Genomic DNA, 22,682 nt, shown 5'->3' on the forward strand with positions numbered 1-22,682 from the left:
GTGGAAGGGAGAAAATAGAAATGAAGGTAGCGTCAATGAAAGCAGCCGCGTCCTCCAAATCCTCCTGCACAAAAGCCTTTTTGTTCCCCGGGTGAATTCCAAGAGCTTTTCTCCAGTTTTGATTCCAGCAAACTCCCACTGCAAGCAGACAGCCGAGGGTTTGAAAACAAAGCAGCAACTAAACCAAAAGTCCCTCATAAAAAATCCCCACGAGGGCTGGAGGCTCTTGACAAACAGCTTCCCCGGCCTGCAATTCCTGTGGATTTCCTAATTTGAGATAAGCAGCAAAGAAAACAGGCTCTGGGATGGGGAGGCAGCAGAGCCAGCGGACCGTGGCAGAGGGAAAATATGGGCTTGATTTATGGTGTTCGGGTGACTGGAGGGAGTGACTGTCCCTGCCGCTCGCCTCCCCGGAGCTCCACTGCTGTGTTTTCTCGTGATAACTGAGGCCACGAGGCTGCCGGTGGCCTCTGATGCTCATCGCATCTTTCCCAGAGCAACGGGAGGATGCAGCTGCCCGAATGCCGGAGGCGCAGGAGCCCCGCGAGGGATGCGACCTGCTCCAGCGACCATGAGGAGCAGAAAACAAAGTCCTTTTTGGCATCGCTTTGACCCCAGTAAGATCTCCCCGAGCTTTTGGCTCTCACAGCCTCACATCAGGCAGCCGCGAGTGATTTGCAGGATTTGAGGGCATTGAGACGGCGTGATGGGAGGAGAGGAGTGGAAGTGGTTTTTCTCTGTGTGTGACGAGGAAGGCTTGGGCGCACCCATGAGATTAAGTTGATGGGTGGAAAAATAGGGAAAGCCAGGTGAGAAGAAGGAAGAGGCTTTGGTCCCTATAGGATTTCCATCAGACAGACTATTGGAGATGGGGTGTGCGTAGGCAAACCATCGAATTTTTGCATTTTGTGTTTTTATGCATCTGCCTCCATGACCATCTCTGGAGGATCCAGCATGTCTGGAGCATCAAGACACAGACGGCTCCAGCCTTGGCACGGACAGGTGTCTCCTTGCAGCTAGAGGGTGTCACAGAAGTCTCACAAGCCTGGTGGGGATTGGTGCTGCTCTCCCATCCTTGGCTTGAACCACCTCAATGGGTTTGGGCTAATACTCTCAAGGGGAAAGGGACGGTGCTGTGAGCCTGTGCTGCTTTGTGCCCCCCGTGCAATGCGGGCAGCATCCTTTGGCAGCTGCCAACGTCCTCATCCATGGAAGTCCTTTGCTTTGGTGGATGTGAGTCAGAGCCCAAAGCAACCGAGGTGTTTTTGTCTTAATTCATTATTGCAGCACACCTGCACGCTAGGCAGAGAGAGGACACGCACGCAAACAAGGCTTATGCAACTTTAGGAATTGGACTCGATGATCCTTATGGGTCCTTTCCAAGTCGAGATATTCTATGATTAACTTTCCTGTGGCCATGGACGGGGTCGTTAGAGCTGAAACTGGAGCATGCGCATCCCGGTGCCCAGTCCCTTCCATCTACCACCTCCTCCCCTCTTTATCTGATGGGTCATCAGGCAGCGCCTGTCCTGACAGAGCATCTCGCAGCTGGGGTGAATCGGTAGAGAACTGAACATTTCCACTTTGCAGCCACCTGGGAGATCCCAGCACCGAGGAGGAAGGTGCTGATCCCTGGAGAGCTGTGCAGGGGCAGGGCTGGTGCTGGGGGTCAGCTCGGGGCAACCGAGCCCCAACCTGGGTGGAATTTCCCGGCAGCAGATGCTCCCAGCTCTGCTGCATCAAGTGCCTTTCCTGCTAGGTGATGTTGCCACCGTTTGCATAGAGGTGCTGCTGGTTGGCAGGAGCCGTGCCCTTTCCCCCAGGCCATCGAAGTTCAAGCAGCTGGATGCACACGCCAGATGAGTTCAGCCAAAGTGTTGTAACAAGGTTTTTAATATTAAAGTCTCTTGTGCCCTATGCTGAAAGGCGTAGGCAGGCAAAACTCTCGTATCTACCATCTCCCACTTACATTAGCACCTAAAGTACGATGGATTTAGGGCTGTTTTGCATTGCATCTGTTTTCTAAAGAAAAATTGGCTAATCTAAAGGCTGCCTCGGCAGTGCAGGGTGTCAGGGGAGGACTCTGTCTTGCCTCGTCATGTCTTCAGATACCAACATGGTCCTGGCACCAGCTCAACAGGAACATGATGGGTGGCCCCATGCTGTGCCTGCAGTTCCCTCACCAAGATTGGGAGTGATGCTGCACCTGGGATGGGGAGGGACATTGTCTGGAAGAGTTGTTTGTTGTCACCTCCCTGTTTCCTCTGAACTGTTAGCATCGGAAGGGAGCACGTGGCTGCTCTTTGTTGGTCTGTGAGCGTGAAAATGGGCACTGAAGGCCCCGTTTCCTCTCTCATGTTGGTATTCCTGCGAGCAAACACTGGAGTGGGGTGCAGGGAACACATCGGGGCAGAGTCCAGTTGGGAAGTGAAGTCTAAGGTCCTGGCAATGGAAGGTCCAAGCCAGTGTTGGAGCCCGTGAAACAGCTCAGTGAGGTGGCAGCAACTTCTGTGGGCCACAAAAGATCATCCTAAACCATCATACTCTCTCCCTGCAGCCATGTTGTGTTACCCCCTCCATTAGACGGCCAGTCTTCATCTCCAAACTGGCATTGGGTGTTGGTGTCCCACAAAACCTGCTGGAAGGTTGCTCCAGCACGTCATTACCCCAGTGCTCCCTGCAAGCTCCTATGGACTAGAGCTGCAGGGGGGCTCAGCTTTGTTTGGTGGGGGATTACAGGAGGGTACAGAATTGGCCAAAAGCTGTATCGGCTCCCTGCCCCCTTCCCAGAGTCCCTGCAGCCCTGTGTTCGGTGCATGTCTTAGCACAGGATCTCATGTCTAATCTCTATCAAAGTGTCTTCTTCCGCTTCACACTCAGAAGGTCTTAACTCTTCTAAAATTTAGAGATGCACTCTTACCAGAATGACAAACAGACTCTCATAACCAAAATGTTCAGATAGATAAGAAATTGCATCCCTCTGGTTTCTATATTGACACGAACAAACACAGCAGCCTGCAGCCCTTTTGCAGGATGTGTTAAGAGGAAAATGGGCAGAGCAAGAGAGATTAGCCTGAACCAGGAAATTACCTTCAAAATTGAATTACTGAAATACAGAGCTTATTGAAAGGCAGGCAAATAGGTTCTGATATTTGCACAGTTTGGTGACATTTCTGTATGTTTCTGCACTGCGGGATCCAGAGATTAGTCTGCTGGAGTCCTTATTGCAAAGCTTTCTGCTTCGCCTTCTTCCAGCTTTCTGTTCTTGTGCTGTTCAGAGCTTCGCCACCAAACTGTCTCCTGCTGGAGGCCAATCTTGAGGCAGGCACGAAGGACTGACCTTGTGAATTTACCTTGCAGTAAAGCTGAAGATCTTTGTCTCCATTGTGTTTGTGCCTCAGCAGAGCTGACCTACGTCAGCCGCCGCGAGTTGAAAACGCAGCTCGCTCCTGCAGCGGAGACAGGCCCTGAGACGCAAATAACCCTGGCGTGATCCGAGCAGACGTTGCACAACCTCTGCCATGCGGTTTGTTCGGTGCACCTCCGTCGCTCCTTGCAAAAGCCCTGCTATTTTGGTTTGGGGCTTCTCCTGCGCTGGGTTTATTACAGGTTGCAGGATTTGAGTCAGAGGAGCGAGCTGAGCCCTGCGACAAAGAAACCCCGGGGCAGCTGCCGGCACAGCTGGGTGCTGGGGCTCGGCCGCCGACGGGCAGGACAGCGAATTGCATTTTCAGCATTGTAATGTGGGTGCTAACGGTATCGGCAAGTACTTTGGGATCGGCTGGTAGACGGTTACTGGGTGAGCTGTGCCCAGGCCGTGGCATGCCATGCTCTTCTTATCTTCAGGAGCCTTGGGAGTTAAAATGGAAGATGAATGCAGCATCATCTGCTCAGGCTTTGTGCCAGCGGTTATCTGCTCAGGCTTTGTGCCCGCGGTTCAGGGTTTCCCACTGTACAGGTTTCCAGATGTTGGTTTTCCAGATGGAGATGCAGGGTTTTTCTGTCTCCATATTTTCATTGCTCAGATTGACTTTGAGAAAAGAAAGTATCTGCCTCTGGGCTGTGGCTCTGAGGTCATCTCCTCTTTGCCAGCGCAAATTTGGTTGCACTTGGGGCGATGTGTTGGCTGGTTAAGTCTCTGGGAGGTGTCTTTAGGAGCAGGTTCCTCCCCCTCAGTGCAATGTGTCTCAGCCATCAGAGCCAAAAGGAGAGGCAGAGGGAAAGAACAAGGAGAAGTGACTCAAGCACTCCATTTAGCCTGCTGGCATTTCCAGGTTTGGTATGAAATGAGATTTACTTATTTATTTTTGGAAAAAAGCACCCAAGAGGAGGAGTGGAGGACTAGGACTTCATGGGCAATTAGGGCTGTTCCATGGTATCTCTGCGCCTGGTGCAGTGTATCAGGCGTGTCCTGATTCTGGTACGCGTTGGCAAAATCCATCACAGTCATAAAAGTGCTTTTGCCTTTCCTGCTTCCTGTCCCGAAATGCAGTTCCTGGGGGAAAAAAAAAGGAAAATAAATAATGCTTCAATTCTTGAGACATAAAGGTGTGAGTTGCAGCACGGACACGGGGCACAGTGATGGGGCTGGCAGCAGTGCTGGACCTGTTCTCAGACCTGAATGTGCCAACGGCCACCAAATGAGCCGGCAGCACCGCGGCACCAAAATGGGGGGAAGAAAGCCCGGAGCTGGGAGACGTTGCAGCCCCATGACCACGGCAGGCTCGGCTCCCTTCTCCTGAGCAGCCCTGAAATGAGTTGTTAAGGAAACAGATTTCAAGTTTGCCGTTTCCAAGGAGTTACTGCAAACAACCGCGAGGGAAGACACAGATAAAGGACGTGCAGGAAACGTCCCTGTCCTGCGCAGAGGACATACCGTGTTCCTCGTTGGAGCATCTCCATTTGCCTCCGACTGACCCCGTTGCTCATGGCAGTGATGGAGAGGCAGCCAGTGGTGCTTGGCCACTCTTACTTATTGGCAGGGCTAAGGACAGAGCAGCAAGGAGGCAAATAAAGCACAATATCCACTTCATCTCTTCCCTTGGCCTTTGGTTGAAACTTCCAACAGGTTTTAAAAATCTCTTGCACATTAAATACTTTTCCTGTGGCTTAATGAGGGGTTGGAAAACAGATTTTCAGGCCCACTTCCACGTCATTGGTGCTTACATGAACATCTAGCCTTTGGTTTTCTGCAGAAACTAGGGCTTGGCTAAAGCTCTGCATTTGCAAACTGGGTGGTGGGTGCAGCTCAGGCACTCGCCTGCCCTGTCCCTGGCACCCTGCTTCGAGCATCGCACAATGTGGTTTTATGCAGCTTTACCAAAGGGTTACCAACACACGCAACCCACCCGTGAAGGCAGAAATGGTGAGAGAACTTCCCTTGCGCCTCCCTACCCCAGCCACCAAACCACTGTCACCAACACCAGCCTCCCTATCACCTGCAGATCTGTCCCAGAGAAATTTAAATCAAAAAGGCATGGTCTGATCCCATACTTAGACTGCCTGTATGGCAAAATTCAAAGGCATTCACGCAGCCAAAGCCCGTGGAGGAAGGCAGTGGTGATGCAGGAGGCACTGTGGTCATGGCTGTGGAGATGCCACAGCAACCCGTGGGAAGGCGAGTGGGGCTGCCTCTGGGAAGTGGCCGCCCGGGAAGATACATTTGTACTACTAAAACCACCAGAAGTGGCTAGTTCATGAATTTACACCCACTTCTGTTTGTTCTTTTTGACTGAGGACTTGATTTCCATTTCAGCTGGAAGAGAGCCAGGTTGTAAAAACGAGTCCAGGTACAGCCTTGGCAGCGTGGCTTCTCCCTCAGACCCACTCATTTAAAATTCACTTTGTTATCTACATGTATTTTAATTTTTAAGCGCAATGATTTGGCAGGGAATATCAAGCGTCTTTGCTCGATGACTGTTGTTTAGTCTAGAGGCGGTGGGTGTTTGACTGTGGGGACACCAGGAATGCACCCAGCCTTCCCGCTCCTCTTACGCTTGGCTGGGGTGTCCCCACTTGTGGGATTCCTTGGTGGAGAGACCTGGGCAGAATTTAAGGCTTTTCACCTTGAGAACTGGTGACGAGCTGTTGCTGGGGCAGATGACTGAGGACCAAAGGAGATGGGCAAGTCCATCACTAGCCCTTGAGCTCTCGTGTGTGCCAAGATAAGTTTGTATCAGCTCTAACCATTACATGTGCCTTAATCTTTAGTCATTTGCAAGCATAAATAATAAACCTGTGAGAAGATCTTTAATACTTAAAAAAAGTGTTAAAAACCACTTGTTTCCTCCTCTTTGGTCATCCTGTGTGAGACTGATGTTAAACATGAGGTTGCTACATCTTCTGCAGCAGCAGTTGCTCCAGGTGACTCTGCCCTGGGTGCCATGAGCAGCTTTAAGATACCTCAGAGTTTATGTGCCTGGGTCCAGGCGTATGAATGGGCGAAGTTCTCGGAGGTTTGGGTATTTCCATCTGGCCTGCAAGGCTTGAACTTCTCTTTGACAGCATCAAATCTACCATTGCTTGGTAGATGAATATGGGCTGGAACTGGGCTATGGATAAGAGATGCCCTTTGCAGTTGAATACCAAGTCTTTGCATGAAGAGCTGTCTCCTGCTGGGCATTTCCAGGGCATCTGGGACAAAAAAAAGTTAATCTTAATTTCTTGGTTTTGCAAGAACCATCTCAGTTTGGGGTTTTGCACCTAAGCCGTGGCCATGGGTCCTTTCCCACAGCAAAGTGGCATAGTGGCACTTCAGTATCAGGCGAGATGTTGGTTGTGCAGGCGTATGGTACAGGGCTGTCTTGCAGAGCCCATGAGATGCCGATTGACTCTTCATCCATGGAAACACACCAAGCATTTCCATTTTGCCCTCATGTTAGGGGTGGGGGTTTTGCTTACACACTTGAGTACAGCTGATAGGGGAAAAACAGATTATTTGGCTTTCAAAACCTTTCAAGAAATCAGACAAAAAAATCCTTAGTAAAGACAGGAATAGTAAAGGAGCCTCTTTTATCTTGTAAAAAAGTTGGAGAAAGAGGCATTTTCCGCCTGTGAAATTTTACCAGCAAATTATATGCTAAAGAGTGTTATTTGAAAGAAAGTGTTGCTACATGGCTATTGAACACAGCTTTAATAATAAATTGTGGTGGAGACAGAACTGGTTCATATCCTTTGAAGGAAATAGGAGCTTTTTGTGGCAAGGAACCATTTACTTTGGATTATATCATAAAAAGTTTTTGACTGCAGTGAAAAGTCTGGAGACTGGGGAATGGGATTTTCCTTCAGAAGTAAAAGTTTATTTTCTGTTACAGTGTATGTGGGTAGTGGATTCGTCTGTCTTCCCTTTCTTTATTATTCTCTGTTATGCTTTCTACCCTTTTGCTGTGAAACTTTGAAGTTTCCTTTTTCAGTGTTGATATTTAGCGCTGCCCTAATTGACGGGGGCTAGCAACATTAATCTCTCTGTACACTCTGTCAGTGCTGGTGGGAAGAGGTTAACAAGCCCATTGGAAGTTGTATTTTTCTCCCCTCCCTCAGGAATTGGGTTTAAGACCTTCACAGGGAAGTAATTAATGTGTTTTCATTAAGTCAGATTTTCTTTTTCCTATTACAATTTTGCTTTCAGAGCTCCCTTCATTCTCAGCGTTGACTTTCTTGGGCTGGTCTAGCCAGTGCCCGCGCAGAAGGCACGCAGGGTCGGTACCTGGGCAGAGGAGGTTGCAGGGATGTTGCAGCTAACTGCTTGCATTACTGCTGTCCTGATCGGTGCGCTTGCCAAGAAAGCACTGAGGTGTTTTAAAGGTGGCAACTTCTCTAGCATCAGTCGGTTCGGTATTTACTGTGGGTAATTGCTTTGCTAAAAGAAAGTAGATTTAAACTTGTGCTTAACATTACAGATACCCTATATGTTTTGCTGAATCAAAACTTGGTTCTGGAGATGTCTCTCAGCATCGCTCCAAACCAGTCTAGTTTTTTTCCTCAATTATTCTTCAAACCTGGCTTTTGAGTCAAGTGCTTGTGGAAGTTTCTGCGTGGAAAATTGCAGGGAAAGCTCTCAAATGAGCTTTAGCTTGAAGGCTTGGAGACCAGAAAGCCACCAGTGGTTGTTTACATGGCAAACTCATGACTTGGATGCTGGGGAGTAGATGTACAATCCCATCTGTTGATCAACCAGGACTGTGAACCTTCTGCAGAAGGAGCCACGTTTAGACTTCATGCTTTGTATGGTGGCTCATTGGGGCTTTCCTTCTTGCAAATCCCAAGGAGTTGCCGTGAACCCACCACACTGATGCTCAGGCCCCGGCTGGTTTGTCCCTCAGGATTCAGCCTCGTGCTGTTATTTTGGTGTCTGAGACACCCGGGGCTTCTGCACTGCTTGAATGTGGATGTCTGGTGTCTGCCATGGGTGGCTTTTGTGCTTCAGCCTGCCTCTGAGTGGGGACTTCTTTATTTAGTCACCTGTTTTTATCAGATTTGCAATCTCCAAAAGCTCAATTTCTCTGTCAGATAGGGCTGAAATTGGCCAGTGCATTTAAATTTGCCACAAGGGACACAGACTGTCAAATACACACATGCGGTGATTTTCTTCAGGAAACAAAGCTAAAAATAATAATGATTCATAAAAACACTATGGAAAATACTGGTTTTCTGGTGGATGGAACAGGTTACATCCAATTTTGTCTGTTATTAAGCTGCCTCCACATTTTGAGCTCCTGTACAGATGATTTTCTCTGCAAACTGCAATTTAATACAGCGTTGTCTTTCAAAGCTGATGTCTGCTATGGTAAAGTGGGGGATCTTATTTTGACAGCGAGATACTTGCTTGGCAGTTGTTATTGAAGAGAACTGATCTTGGGACTTCCAATTTTTTTTTTTCTTAAAAAAAAAAGCCCTCAAAGTGTCAGTGTTTGCCTTTGGGAAGAAACTCCTTCAAGCATGTGTGACCTGGACCCTTGTTTTTCGGAGCAGCTGCAGAGCCTCAGCTGAGCTCCCCCCACATGCAGCTGGGAGCCGGGGTGCTGGGGCACGGGGCAAGGAGGGGACCCCGGTTCCCGCACCCCGCTGCAGCCTGCCGGGTGGCAGCCACGGCTCTGCAGAGCGGTGCTGACCACTGCTCTGTGCTTCTGGTTTTAAGGCAGTGTCATGTTCAGGATTGCTAATGCTTCATGCGAGGTGCTTGCTGACACTGGCCCCAGAAGGCTTGGAGAGACAAGCATTTTGCATGTTGTAACAAAAGGAGCTCAGAAACTTTGCCTGATCCAGTTGAGAGGCATGAAATTGCCTGATTGCAGCCCGAGACTTTCATTAAATAACCATGCGGTGAGCTGCGGTGCGGAGGTAACCGCTTTCCCCCTCCACACCGTGGGCTAATCCCACAGGAGGTGTTGGTGCTGCGGGTGCGAGTCCCAGCCATGGCAATTCCCGTTTGCAATCCCTTCTCCTGGTGCCGTTGCGAAATCCATGTTTTATTCTTACTACTGTTGTTGCTTTCTCCTTTCTTGAAAAGAAAACCCCAAAGAACGTTAAACTCTCTCTGTGTCTTGGCAACTCAAATACGCGAACAGATTGTGCTTCAAGAAAATGGCAAAGTTTCAAAATATTGTATTCTGTGAAGAAGAGACAAGGAAAATAAACTCCCCAAAGTGCAGATTTTATTTCACCAGAAGGTGGAAGGCTTTTAATATTTATTTGGGTTTGGCATTTTGCTACCTAGTTCTGCTGACACCACTTGTGAACCATGATAAGGTTCAATGCTGTACAGCCTGTTCTGGTTCACATTCAGATTAGGTTAATTTCCAGTAGGTTCGTTTTCACCTTTCCAGAGCTGCCTGAGAGCAGGTTCCTGAGGTACAGGTATAGCACATGGGATTGTGCAAGTAAATCCACGAAGGAAAAAAAAGAAAAGAGGAAAGAAGAGAGCAAATTTGTGCTTGTTTCTCTTTTGATTTTGGTTGTTGTGTGAATGTCACTGCAGCAGCGTGGATGGATGGTCCATGTGTAGAAGTATGCCAAGGGACGGCTGGTGAGTGTTAATAGGAAGAGTTCAGCTCTGGAGCTAAAGAGGCAGTTCCTGCCTCCGTGGGCAAGTCAGCAAATTTCTGTCTTGATTCCCATGTGCAAAATAAGGATGAAGATACTGCTTTTCCTGTGCCGGTGGTTGTCTTGTTTGTTTGAACTGCAAGACGATGCATGCAGGTTTTTGGAGGCAGAGAGGTCACTGGGATGGCAGACTTAGAAATTGCCAGAGAAACAGGGGTTTTGTTTGCCTGCACTGCAAGACCTGTATTTTTGAGATTCCTTTTTTAGCTAAAACATGACAACATCAAGAACACTGTTACCCATTTAGCATCCTGTTGGATCAGATGTGCACTTGGCGCAGCTTGGGCAAGAAATGGTATCTGGAACATCTCGCACAGCAGGGCTTGCTTCTCAGTTGTGCCTTCTAGAGACCTTTGTAGTACAACTAAGAAAACTAGAAGGAAAAGGGTCAAAGAACAGCTCTGCTAACTGTAGAAGTTCCTCCACTTGTTTTTACAATGATTTTTACTTCCTTACAGACCAGCTTTTACCTCTTGGGAAAACTGAGAGCTATTCTTCATGCTTCTGAATGACCTTGCTTCTTTTATTTTGCCTTTTTTGTGCTAGACTGGAAGCTCCTTGGAACAGAGAATTGGCTTTTTTTTTTTTTCCCCTTTTGTAAATTTGCAGCTCTGTAGATTTCTAATAACAATAGTGAGTGTGCACAGTAGTTTCCAATAAATGCTTTTCCCACGAGGTGTCAGCTGGGTTGTCGCAGCCTGTCCCATCCTGGAATGACTCTTTGCCAAAAGGAGCGAGCGCGATCCTGTCTTTTGGAGCAGACAAGAAAAAAAAAAAAAGATTTAAAAAAAAAGAAGATTGGCAATCTGAATTGACTAATTGCTTCAAAAAGGTCATTTTTAGTTCTGGGTGCCTGAACTTTGATCTAGCACCCCTCCGGCACTGGGTTGCACAGACTTCTATTGACATGAGTTTGTGTCAAGAGGAAAAACAAATTCCAACATGTATAGGTAAAGTTTGAAAGACAGTGTTGGGAATAGGGAGTAAAACTCATGCTTAAAAGAAAGACAGTAATTAATATAAATTATTAGGTTAAAAATGTTTAACACCTAAATTAGATGCTTGTGCCATTTTGGGGGACCAGGGATTTTATTACACAGTCAAACAGCCAGATGTTTACCTTGGGGTTTTGGTGACATGACTTATGTTTTCAGGTTATTTTATCCATGAATTCAAAACCCCATGCTGAAATGTGGCTGTATATGTTTAGTCATAAAAAGGTTCTTGTATTTCTCTAGTCTGCTTGGCTCTTGTGTCTGCCGGCTTGGACCCCCTTTACAGGAGAGCCTGCATTTGAACTACTTCAGAGCTTGAGCTTCATCCAGCTCAGAAAAGTTTGGCTGGTCAGTGTCAACAGAAACAAATGGCTTTGAAGCCGGCAAACTTAATTCTGCTTTATTTTTGCTGGGTTTGCATAACTTGAATGACCAAGGGGTGAAACATCCATTTAAACAGAATCAGAACCTGGTTCTGAACTTTCAGATTCAATTTTAAAAACATTTTTAATTCTGCTTGGCAGTTATGTATCCGGAATGGTTTAAAATCTAAGAAACATTTTAAGGGATCCTATGTGAGTAGGGCTGACGAAGGAGAAATACCTTTCTCTTTGCATTTTCACATGGCCTGCCTTTGCCAGAGCTCTTGCCTGTTTTCTGTACCAAGTTGGCAGCCAGACCTTGCAGGTCTAAATGAAGCGTTACTGAACAAAGGCACTTTATGTTTTGAACTCTGTGCCCTGAGTCTACACCACCAGCCTGGCCGGGCATTTATGTTAAATAAGGTCAACAAATATAGACAAGCTGTGTTTTGTAGATTAAAACAAAACAACACAACAACAAAAAAAGCCTTTCTTTAATTCTGCCTCTTTCTTGTTTCACAGGCAAGAAGAGAAACCCTGGGCTGAAAATTCCTAAAGAAGCATTTGAGCAACCACAGACAAGCTCCACGTAAGTCTGCAAACACTAAGGCAGAATAAAAAGAAAACCACGAACCCCAGCTGCCTTCCAGCCTTTGCTAGCGCCTGCGCTGCTATGGCCGGGGGCCGGCGGCCGGTCATGGCCAGCACCCGGGGCTTGTGCTTGCAGGTGTGGGATAACGGGGACCCTTCACGAGGAACAGGGGCAAAACACCTAAGTTAATTTTGACACCATTAGGGAGGATGATAACTTAACAGCCCTTGTATTTCTCTTGTAGCCCCAGGTACAACCAGGGGGTCTCAGCCCATCACCCTCTACCCATCACTGCCCGTGGTACATCTCATGTGCTGATTAATGATGTGCCCAGGAAAAGGAAAAAACAGAATGGGCACCCAATTTTAACCGATGTGGCACTTCTGCCACCCAGTTTGAGTAACATGCATTTGGTCAGGGCGTAAAAATGCATCCCTTTCCCTGCATTGCAAAAGAAAACTCTGTGTTTTTAAGGCAATTTGTGCACCTCCAGCCTGCTTGGCTTTCTTTGCTTCCTTGAGGATTAACTTTTATTAGCCTGTTAACCCGTGCTGTATGACTTAGGTAATAATTTACAGTGGTTTTAGACCTTTATGCTGTTTAATCCATTTTTCATACAGACTGGCAGAGATTTGGTGCTTGCCACCTGGCTTGCCTTTCTCAGTGAATCTCTCTGGGTTCCAGCACAGGGAAGTTGGATGTGAGAAATGCCAACTCCAGCAGCTTCCTTCCTGACGCCTTTTTGGGGTGACTTTGTGGATCTTGGCTGTATCTGTTGATCTTGCAAAGCTAGGAGACTGGTTAGGCTGCTAGGGCTGCAAGGGCTGGTGGCCTGAAGGTGTGAGGGGATGGCCTGGGGGACCATAGGGGTTGTATGTACTCATTGGGGGAAAATTGATCTTTGTAAGAAACATTTCACATCCTTTCCCTTTTTTCTCCTGCAGGCCACCCAGAGATCTAGACTCCAAAGCCTGCATCTCTATTGGTGAGGAGGTAAGACTAGGAGTTATGGTGAGAAGAAGACCTCTGGGGACAGGTGACCATCCTGGGCTGGCTGCTGTGGTGCTGGCTACTTGTCCAGGCAGGCTGCTCATGGGATTGCTTACCTTCAACCCTCCCAAAAAAGGACAGATTAATAAACACCAGCTATTAAAAAAAATGTAGCCCATTTTGCTTGAAATGGAAGGCAGTTGCTGGATGAATAAAAGCTAAGAAGAGCCAGCCTGGGAGCTTGTGTGAGCCCTCACAGCCACCTCCAGCCACAGAGAGCTGACTAGGTGTTTGTGCTTCTCCAACAAGGGCTGTCTGCATGGGACCCGTGGCCCCATGGCCAGCTGCAGTGTGACCTACTGGTTGTCACCGCTCTGATGAACATGCTCCCAAATGCTCACCCTTTGCATCTCATGACACTTGGGTCCCCTTCATGTCTTCCACCTTGGAAATTCCTTCCTTGCCTCAATAGCTAATCCCCTGGAAATAACAATTATGAAACAAAGGGATTGCTAACAGCAGATTTTACTCTCCTTTGCAGTTCCTTTGCTGATTTAAAGCCTTCGTCCAAAGTATTTCCCTTCGCTAATATTGAAGGCTATCTCATCAGGAGTCTAACTCAGGGTAGATCTTCCTGTCCTGGAAGCAAATCCTTCTGACAGCATGGAAACGAGTCCACCTGATGTTCTAAAAAATAGCAGGGAAAAAACAAAACCGAGGACAGCTATTTTGATAGGAGAAAATGGCACAGCAGCATTCATAAAAGCACTTTGCAGCTGGGCAATAAATTTATTAGGTGCAAAAGATAGGCCTCAGTGTCAGCGAGTTAATTTATGAAGTGAAATGCTAATCCAATAGTGTTTTATAATGTCTATCTTTGGATGCTTTTCTTTCATTTTGGATTTTGTATTTTCCCTGGCATGGAGCAGGGGCTGGAAGGTGGAAAGAGAGAGCAAAATGGTGCAGTACCGAGGCAGAGAAAATGCCTGCTGCTAGAGCAAGTGCCCGCTCCAAGAAAATCATTTCTCCCCTGCAGTCCCAGGGATGAGGAAAAGCTCAAGCGCTCCAAAAAGGCTCCATGCATGGAGGCAGAGAGCCCATGTTGGACAGTGCAAAGAGAAACGCACTTGTAAAACCCAGAGCTCAGCCTTTTTCACAGACACAGATATGTGGCTATCTCAGAGGGACTGACATGCCATGGCTTGCATTTTGCATAGATCTGTTACCTATTTGTCCAGCCAAGTTCCTTTAGGATGTGCTCCCTCTGCCACCAGCCTTTCTACACTCACCCCTGATCCCTCAGGAAAGCCACCTTCCCTCCTCTCCTTTTAAACTTTGCTGCTAAATTTAAGAGTGGCCTTGAGAGAGTCAAAGTGCTTTTTTGGAGAGAGTGCTGTTGAACAGTAGGAGCAGTGTCTGGCAGTCAGAGATGCTTAAAACTCTGCCGTAACACAAAAATGTTACTCAGGGCTCCTTTTGCAGGCAAAGTAGCTGCGAGTGAATGACCGGGAGCCCGAGCGCACAGTAACACAGTGTACGGGCCCTGCATGCCGTGGCATCCCCAGCCAGCACATTTCAGGCTGCAGGTTTTTTTCTGCTGTGCCGGCAAAAAGCGGTGTGGGATTATGCACTGTGAATCAGTTCATTATAACCCGCTTCTTTCTGTAGGTTGACTGACTGATGTGGTTGTGCGTTCAGCAAACAGAATGGCTGGTTTTAGTAGCAAAGGCATATTTTAAACTTCCAAAAATAATAATAAGCAAAAAATAGAGCTGCTGCACAATATCGCAGCAGAAAGGAGTAGGGCAGGTTAGAATGCAGGGTTCCAAACAAAGTCATCCTTTGTGTAAGGCCAGGAGAAAGAGTTCTTGAAGGCTAGACAAAATAAATCCTCCGTGGTTTGAAAATGGGGCACACTCAGCTGGTATTTGGCCCATCTACAGGTCTGGAGAAATAAGCTTTTGCAGGCCTTAAATAAACCTGGAGATATTTCCATGATTGTTTGTGGGAGGAGGAGGATGGAAGGAAAAAAAAAAAAAAAAAGACTGAAGGTGATTCCTAGGGGAGAAGCTGCCGCGGCATTTTTCCATCCCAGCCCTTAGAGGATGGAGAAGCTGAAAGTGCTGGCAGCTGAAGGTGGCTGGGAGGGGCGCTCGGGTGGGGTGGCCGGGGGGACAGCATCCCACCGAAGGAGCGGTCCTTCCCGCTCCCGCACTGCTGAGGATGCTCGTCGACACAGGCTCCCTGCTCATGCCGTTACGAGGCACGTCCTCTTCAGAACTCTGCTAATTATTGCACAGTAGTTAATCCTTCTGACAGCCCCTGAGGACCATGACTTTGTTTCTAGCCTCATGAACACAGATAGGGAGGGGGATGCACAGGGGTGAATTTATGTGCCAAGCAGGGCTAGATTTTAGGGGCATTTCGCTCCTTGCGTAGCATGTACTCGCAGCGGCCACCTTCGCACTGATGGTTTTTTCCCCCGCAGAACTTTGAGGTGAAAGCTGATGACCTGGAGCCCATCTCCGAGCTGGGACGAGGTGCGTACGGGGTGGTGGAGAAGATGCGGCACATGCCTAGCGGGCAGATCATGGCAGTGAAGGTAGAGTGAGCCTCCCGAGGTGCTTTCTGTCTGTATCGTTGTGTGTGGACACTCTCTGCGCTCTTGTTTGTGCACATTTCTAACCTCGCTTGTTCTGACGCATGCCTTTATTGAGATTTACTTCTTTCCTTATGAAATCCTCTTTCTACACAGGGGCAAAAAGTGCCGAGGTAGATTTGGGCCATTTAACCAAGAAAAAGGGTGTGTTTTAAAAGTATGATGCTCAACGTATTTCCAGCATTGTAGTGCGTACAACCATAAAATCATAGAATCATAGAATCATAGAATCATTAAGGTTGGAAAAGACCTCTAAGATCATCGAGTCCAACCGTTAACCCAACACCACCATGCCCACTAAACCATGTCCCTAAGCGCCTCATCTACATATTGTTCACCCTTTGTCTACAATATTCCTGTTTTCAATAGGATTTTACAAGCTATTTGCCATCATTTTTTAAATATGCGTATTTTTTTCTAGTGTAGATATACCCTCAGATTCAGGGCTCTGCACACTAATTGTAATTGTAAAGAAGAGTAAATTTAATTGCAGAAGATAATTTTCTTCAGCTGGGACTTTTTTAGTCTCTTTGGAACAGGAAATTTTTGTTGGGATTTTCACATTTTGTCTGCTACAGTGGGATCTTGATTCGTGACAGGCTTGTAGATAATATTATGAAAAGTTTCCATAATAACAGTTTACACTCATAAGCTTGCAGCTTAGGGAAATAGTCATGGGAAAATTTGTATTTTAGAAAGGACCAATTTTTGCTTGGCTGAATTTTAGCTCAAGTTTCCTTTCAAAATAAAAAAAAAGAAAAAAAAAGATGCAGAGCTGGAAGCTATGAGCAAACTGAAGAAAAATTCTTAGCTCCTGAGTTGTGGATAGACTTTACTGTGGATGGTGGGATGTGTCTCAGGGCCTCTGTGCTCTGCATTTGGTCTTCTTGTTTGCTTTGGTGTTCACCAAACTGCAAAAGACCTCTCTGAGTATGATGGAAGATCTGAAGAAGGTACAGCAGGAACATTCAGGCTGTAACTTGCATCTGCGATGCTGAACAGTGTAATTCTGTCACATTACTGACCTCGAGTGGCTTTGTCCAAGGAGCCTGGAGTATGTGTGTGACCTGTGTTAGACTGTGTCATGCCCCTTTGTCGTGCTTCCCAGCTGAGGGTCTCCAGCTATTTCCCATAAATGACATCTCTTCCCTGGGAGACTGCGGAATGTCCATTTTCCAAAGCCACAGGGAGCACGTGGGCTTTGGCAGGGCTCGAGCCTTCTCTTGTGACCAAAGTCTGCTGATGTAAGTAGATGTCCACTGCAGCTCCAAAAGTCACAGGTTTCCACCAGCCTAGAATTTGATTTCCTGCTCCCTTCTCCTCTCCCAAGCCACAGTGACTTTTGGCTGTTGCAAAAAGAGTGGCATTTGCAGGGAGGAGCAAAATCACCTGCAGTTTGGGCTGAGGTGAGAAGACTCCTTCAGCCACCATTGCCCTCTGTTGCACCGGGGTGCTGTGGTTGTGATGTGCCTATGACAAAGAGATGTGATAAAAGGGTAACACAAAGAGGTGTGATAAAAGGGTAAAGACGTGATGTCAAGGCACTGTGGCCAGCACGGGTATGGCTGTGGCGAGTCCCCTGCAGCAGCAGCAGCGTGGTACGGAGGTGCTGACAGCCAACACTAAAATGCTTTGTCTTCCAGCGAATCCGAGCCACAGTGAACAGCCAGGAGCAGAAGAGGTTATTGATGGATCTGGATATCTCCATGAGGACGGTAGATTGCCCCTTCACTGTCACCTTTTACGGGGCACTTTTCCGAGAGGTATGGCATCCTGGAGATCAGCCGCGCTACCTCTGGGAGACTGGAGCCTCTCCCAGGCTCTGAATTCCCATGCCTAGACTCCCTCCAAGTGCCAGGGGTTTAATCTCCATCTAGACATGGAGACTTGGTACAATATGGATTGTACAATCCCAGCTTAAGGATCTGTCACGTACAGTTACTTCTTGGTGAGCAAGGAGAGATGCGGTCCCATGTGAGGAGGAGGCAAGGACAGCCAAGCCCCAGTGCCAGGAATGCGCGAGGCCCCTGTGCCGAGACGTTGGGGCTTGGTGGTGGGTTTAAGTGATGGGGACAACCGACTCACAGCCTGATCCATTAGTGTTAATATTGTCTTGACTTGCAATGAGAAAGCCACATGGAGGAAAAATGTGGAAAGCTCTGAAGAGCAAGATTTATTGAAGAGTTTTAATCATAGCTCTGCAGAGCTGAACTTTTCCTGGCTGAGCACTGGCAGTGACCTGAGCATGTAGGGAGCCTCAGTCCCGATAACTTTCAGGACTCCTAAATCACTGGGACTCTGCTTTGGGAAAAGACGGCAGAAAATACACCCTAAATGGTAGTGGACAATACTTCATTCCAGCTGGGGAGGAGGGAAAGACAGTACAGTTTTGTTGGATGACTTTTAAAAGACAGGGAAGAGGCAAACAGGCCAGCAAAAGGCAAGTGCCAAAGACGACCTTTGCGCGTGAAAGGAAAGGAAAGGATGCTTCATTCCAGTGGGCAGATATTTGCTTTCTTTATTCTCAAGGGAGACGTGTGGATTTGCATGGAGCTGATGGATACCTCACTGGACAAGTTCTACAAACATGTCATTGACAAAGGCCTGACGATTCCTGAGGACATCTTAGGAAAAATAGCCGTCTCTGTGAGTATTAGCAGGGCGAAGAGGGAAGGGAATGGGTGTTTCTTTTCTAAACCAAGTCCTACATGACCCAGTCTTCCTGCTGTATTTGCACCGGGAAGATCATCGTCCATGGGCCAGCCCACATGAACATTCCTAGCTAGCTTCCAGTATCTCGTCTGAGGTGATGTTATTTATAAGGCATAAATACCCCAGATGTGCCTGTGCATGTAATTGAGAGGTGGCACGGCACTAGATGTGGGGAGGGCCCTGCAGCTCTTTTGCCTTCTCATTAGGGTCCTGGTGCCCCTGGGAGATTCCTGGGTACCCACCGCCACCTTGGGCTGCTGTGAAGGTATAGGACTTGTGGGAGATGTAGTTTCTTCCCTCCAAGGAGGTCTGGTGAGGATGGGGCAGGTGAAGCCAGATAGCATTTCTTCCTCATCATGGTGCTGCCAGCTGTGATTCACTGTAGATTTGTTGTTTCAGATCGTAAAAGCACTAGAACATCTACACAGTAAGCTCTCCGTGATCCACAGAGGTAAGTGCCAGGCACACAGCCATGACCATGTTGGTGTCTGTCTGCCCTGCACTGTGTGCTCTCAGCCTCGCAAGGGCTGGCCTTGCGGCCAGGCACAGGGCCCCGAGATAAAATGGGCCTTTGACAGCAAAAATATTCCCCAGCATCTCATGACTAGCAAAACCCTGTCAGAGGAAATGTCTGCTGGTTTGCTCTTTAAAAACTGCATGCTGGTCCCAGTGTTTCTCTGAGGTGGAGGAGAAATGAGCTCCAGCCTGACTGTATTGGCAGAGAAAGGGCTGTTTCCCCCTGGGCTGCATTTCCCTAATGCACAATCTAAATCCATGGTCTGCTTCAACACCTCTGCAAATTAAAACAGACTTTTCCTTCTGACCTTGGTGGGCTTTGGATCAGGCTTTGCGAAGGCTTCTCCCCTAGCTTGACAGCTCCATGTTGACATGCAGTGATCTAGCCATCCTCATCCCCTTCTGTGAGCTTCCCTGAGCACTGGTAGGGCAGAATAGTTTGATACCTAAAATAGCCTCAAGTGAAGTCATAAATACCATCCTTAAACTCTTCTGACATTTTCCCCTCTAGAGCATCTCAAAGATGCCATGAACACACTTAGAAAGAAACAAATTTGCAATGTTGCTGCTTGACACCTTTATTTTTAAAGGGTCATTTTCAATTTGTCATGAGGAGGAAAAAGCCCTCTCTGGAGTGTGACTGCCAGGGAAAGGAGCATCTGAAGTGAACAGAGTTCAGCTCTAGCAGGCAGTCACATTTTGTGCTGGGGTTTCTGCCTTCTGTATCATTTACAGTAGGTGGAAAATGATGCTTGGCTTCTGGATTTCTATTTACTTGTTTGATTTCCACTGAAAATTGTCTTATTTCAGAATAGTAACAGATGGGTGAGGATCTCAGATACCTGAAGCTTTTGATTGCAAAATGCTGATTAGAGAGCAGATGTTAACAAACTGTACACCACCCAGTTCTAATAAGCTGGACTCAAAAGCAGCTTCTGGCTTCCTTGAGATGGTGTTTCAGCTATTCTGCTTAATAGCTTATCACGTGTAAACAGAGGGCCTTCTTGCAGAAGAGACCTCTTGTTTCTGGGTGGCAGCAGGGAAAGGACTGCTCCCTTTTGAGGATCAGTGCTGGGAAAAGAGAAAACAGGGCAGCCTGCGCTACCTGCGCTGTGTTGAGATTTCATCTGGGATTAGCCTCACAGGGAGCGATCGCCTGCTTGCTGTGTTGAGATTAGCCTCACAGGGAGCGATCGCCTGCTGTGCAGGAAAGCACCTCTTGTGGATATCACTTACTAACTTCTTTCTGTGCCTTAATTTCCCTTTCTGATGGTGATTATAACTGCCTTCATGAGTGTGATGCAAGTGTGAATGCAGCAAGGATTATAAGGCCGTGATGGGAAGCAGATAAATCTGGCAGTAATAAATAGATGAGACACCGGCCTGATTTCCATAAGGTGTGGAGCACCCACACGCCTGCTGCTGTTCACATTGCCTTCAAGCTTGGTATCCTTAAAATTAGAGGCCATTTCTGAAATCTTGATCCTTGTCTTAGTTTACTGCTCCCTCTTTCCCCTGCAACCCCTGCTCCTCTTCACCCTTCCTGCCCACTCCTTGTCCTTTCCCAATGGGTTTTTCCTTTTGCTGGCATGAGACCAGATCCAGCTGGGGACTTGCCAGAGCTCCAGCCGTTTGCAGACATCCTCTGGAGATGCCTCCAGCCCTGCTGAGCTGTTCCCCTGTGAGCACACTGATGTCCGTGGCCATCCCCTGTGCAGTGGGGTACAATGGCTACATGCAGGGTTACCTCCCACCCCCCCCAAATCAGAGAGGGGAGTCTGCAAGTGAAGGGACGTTTGCAGGACATATGACAGGCCCATGAGACAGTCACCTGAACTTGCAGTATCTGCAGCCAGCCGGGTTTTTGGCATGCACAAAGCGCAGGGGTTTGCACAGGCACCTTTGGTGCCCTCTGCTGATAGGAAGCTCTTTGGCTTTTTTTGGCTTGGCACAATCACCCATGCATGACAGTGACTGTGGTATGTGTTCCTTCTTGCAGATGTAAAGCCCTCTAACGTGTTGATCAATACGCAAGGGCAGGTGAAAATGTGCGATTTTGGAATTAGCGGTTACCTCGTTGACTCGGTTGCTAAAACCATGGATGCAGGATGCAAACCCTACATGGCTGTAAGTTGAGCCGCGGAGAAGCTGCGTGTGAAAGCTGCTGCGGGACAGCCAGAGGAACATGAGCCTGGGCATCAGGTCATCCTAAAGGGGGAAGGATCAGCCTCCGGCATGTGTCCTGGGGACTCGTTTTGGAAGACGTATCCCTGAAGTTACTTGTAAAGGGGCAGAGAGGGGAGACAGATCTCATGGGTCAGATCAGATCTCCTGGGCACAGCTTCCTGCTGCTTTATCACCTCCCTGTGACCTTGAGGAAGGCTCTGTAGTTACTCTGTGTTGCATTTTTGCCGTTTGCCCTGTGGGGACAATAGTACTTTCCATCTGGGAGAAAAAACAATCCCCAGGGATTGGGTCCCTCAGACTCCTCCCGGGAGCTGCTGTTCAGGATTCACTCTCTGTGGAGCACTTGCACAGGAGGAAAATGGTCTTGGAGAATTGAGGCTTGTCACCCCCTACGTGCCAGATGTGCCGGGTCAGCTCCACCACCCCAGTCCCTGGTGCAGGTACCATCTGCTTCTGGTGACCCATTTCACTGCCTGCCCTTATTGGCAAGGATGTGGGACCAGATCTGGCCCCATGATAACCAAGGGAACAAGCTGGTGGCACGGGCTAAGTGGTCCTGGCCTGCCACCATGAAAGACCCGTCTGAGGTCAGTGAGCCTTGGGCACGGGCATCGCGCTGGGGCCATCCCTGTTCCTCAACTGCCTTTGTCTCTGTTCACAGCCTGAAAGAATTAACCCGGAGCTGAACCAGAAGGGGTACAGCGTCAAATCTGATATCTGGAGCCTGGGGATCACAATGGTAGGGTGACCTGGGGGCTCACAGCGAATGCCAGGAGGGTTGAGTGTTGCTCGTGGATTCATTTTCCTCCCCATAGCCCCCCTGATACCGGTGGCACGGGTTCCCTGGGAAGGTGGTGGGGTGAGAATGGGAATACAGCTCTGGGGGTACCAGGGAGCATGCCGCAGGGTTGAAGGGAAGGAGGATGGAGCTGCTTTGTCAACTTCTTGCTGTCTTCGGACACGTTGCTGGGGTGCTACCCCGGTGGGGACGACCCCGCTGCGGTGGCCGCAGGCTGCCGGGAGATGGCAGCATGGGCTAAGGCAAGGGCGTCCGGCGCCGCACGTCTGTCGCCTTGGAGCAGGTTGGATTTTAAGCACAAAAAAATATTCCCAGAACTCAGCAATTAGCAAAGTCCCCCTCAGAAGAGGAGGGATGGGTAGCATCTCCCACGCAGCATTTAGGGGGAATCCATCTGCTTGCAGAGTCATTTTATAGTGCAGTTACCCTTTGCAACATGGGGTTGTTTTTAAACTTCTAACCTTTCTCAAGCGACATCTAACATGAGGGTAACGGAGGATTGACTATGGAGGCTGCTGGGTCTCCTCAGGCCTTTCCCTTTTGCTGGGGGAGGTTAAGCAAGACGTTTTGGCCAGGTGGGGTGAGGAAATGCCATGTATTTGTGCGGGGCCTAAAAAAACACACCCCTGGGTGGGCACACAGGAATCCGAAATCCGTGGGGCAGGATGGCGATCCGTGGGGCGTCTGCCCCTCGATGCCTGAGGCGCGGGCTCTGTCTCCCCAGATCGAGCTGGCCATCCTGCGCTTTCCCTATGACTCCTGGGGGACC

General features: G+C 48.3%; 1 protein-coding gene across 1 annotated transcript in view; it reads left to right on the forward strand.

Moving 5' to 3' along the window:
* The window catches only part of MAP2K6 (mitogen-activated protein kinase kinase 6), a 36,832-nt gene that overhangs the window by 13,915 nt on the left and 235 nt on the right, over window positions 1–22,682 (forward strand). Inside the window, exons 2-10 of the mRNA XM_009580670.1 lie at window positions 11,981–12,047; window positions 12,995–13,043; window positions 15,529–15,642; window positions 17,343–17,462; window positions 18,229–18,345; window positions 18,811–18,862; window positions 20,927–21,054; window positions 21,776–21,853; window positions 22,638–22,680. Of these exons, the coding sequence (XP_009578965.1) occupies window positions 11,981–12,047; window positions 12,995–13,043; window positions 15,529–15,642; window positions 17,343–17,462; window positions 18,229–18,345; window positions 18,811–18,862; window positions 20,927–21,054; window positions 21,776–21,853; window positions 22,638–22,680 (768 nt within the window). The remainder of the gene's footprint in view (window positions 1–11,980; window positions 12,048–12,994; window positions 13,044–15,528; window positions 15,643–17,342; window positions 17,463–18,228; window positions 18,346–18,810; window positions 18,863–20,926; window positions 21,055–21,775; window positions 21,854–22,637; window positions 22,681–22,682) is intronic.

Source organism: Fulmarus glacialis, unplaced genomic scaffold, assembly GCF_000690835.1.
Source record: "Fulmarus glacialis isolate BGI_N327 unplaced genomic scaffold, ASM69083v1 scaffold15426, whole genome shotgun sequence".
In the NCBI taxonomy this organism is placed as follows: Eukaryota; Metazoa; Chordata; class Aves; order Procellariiformes; family Procellariidae; genus Fulmarus; species Fulmarus glacialis.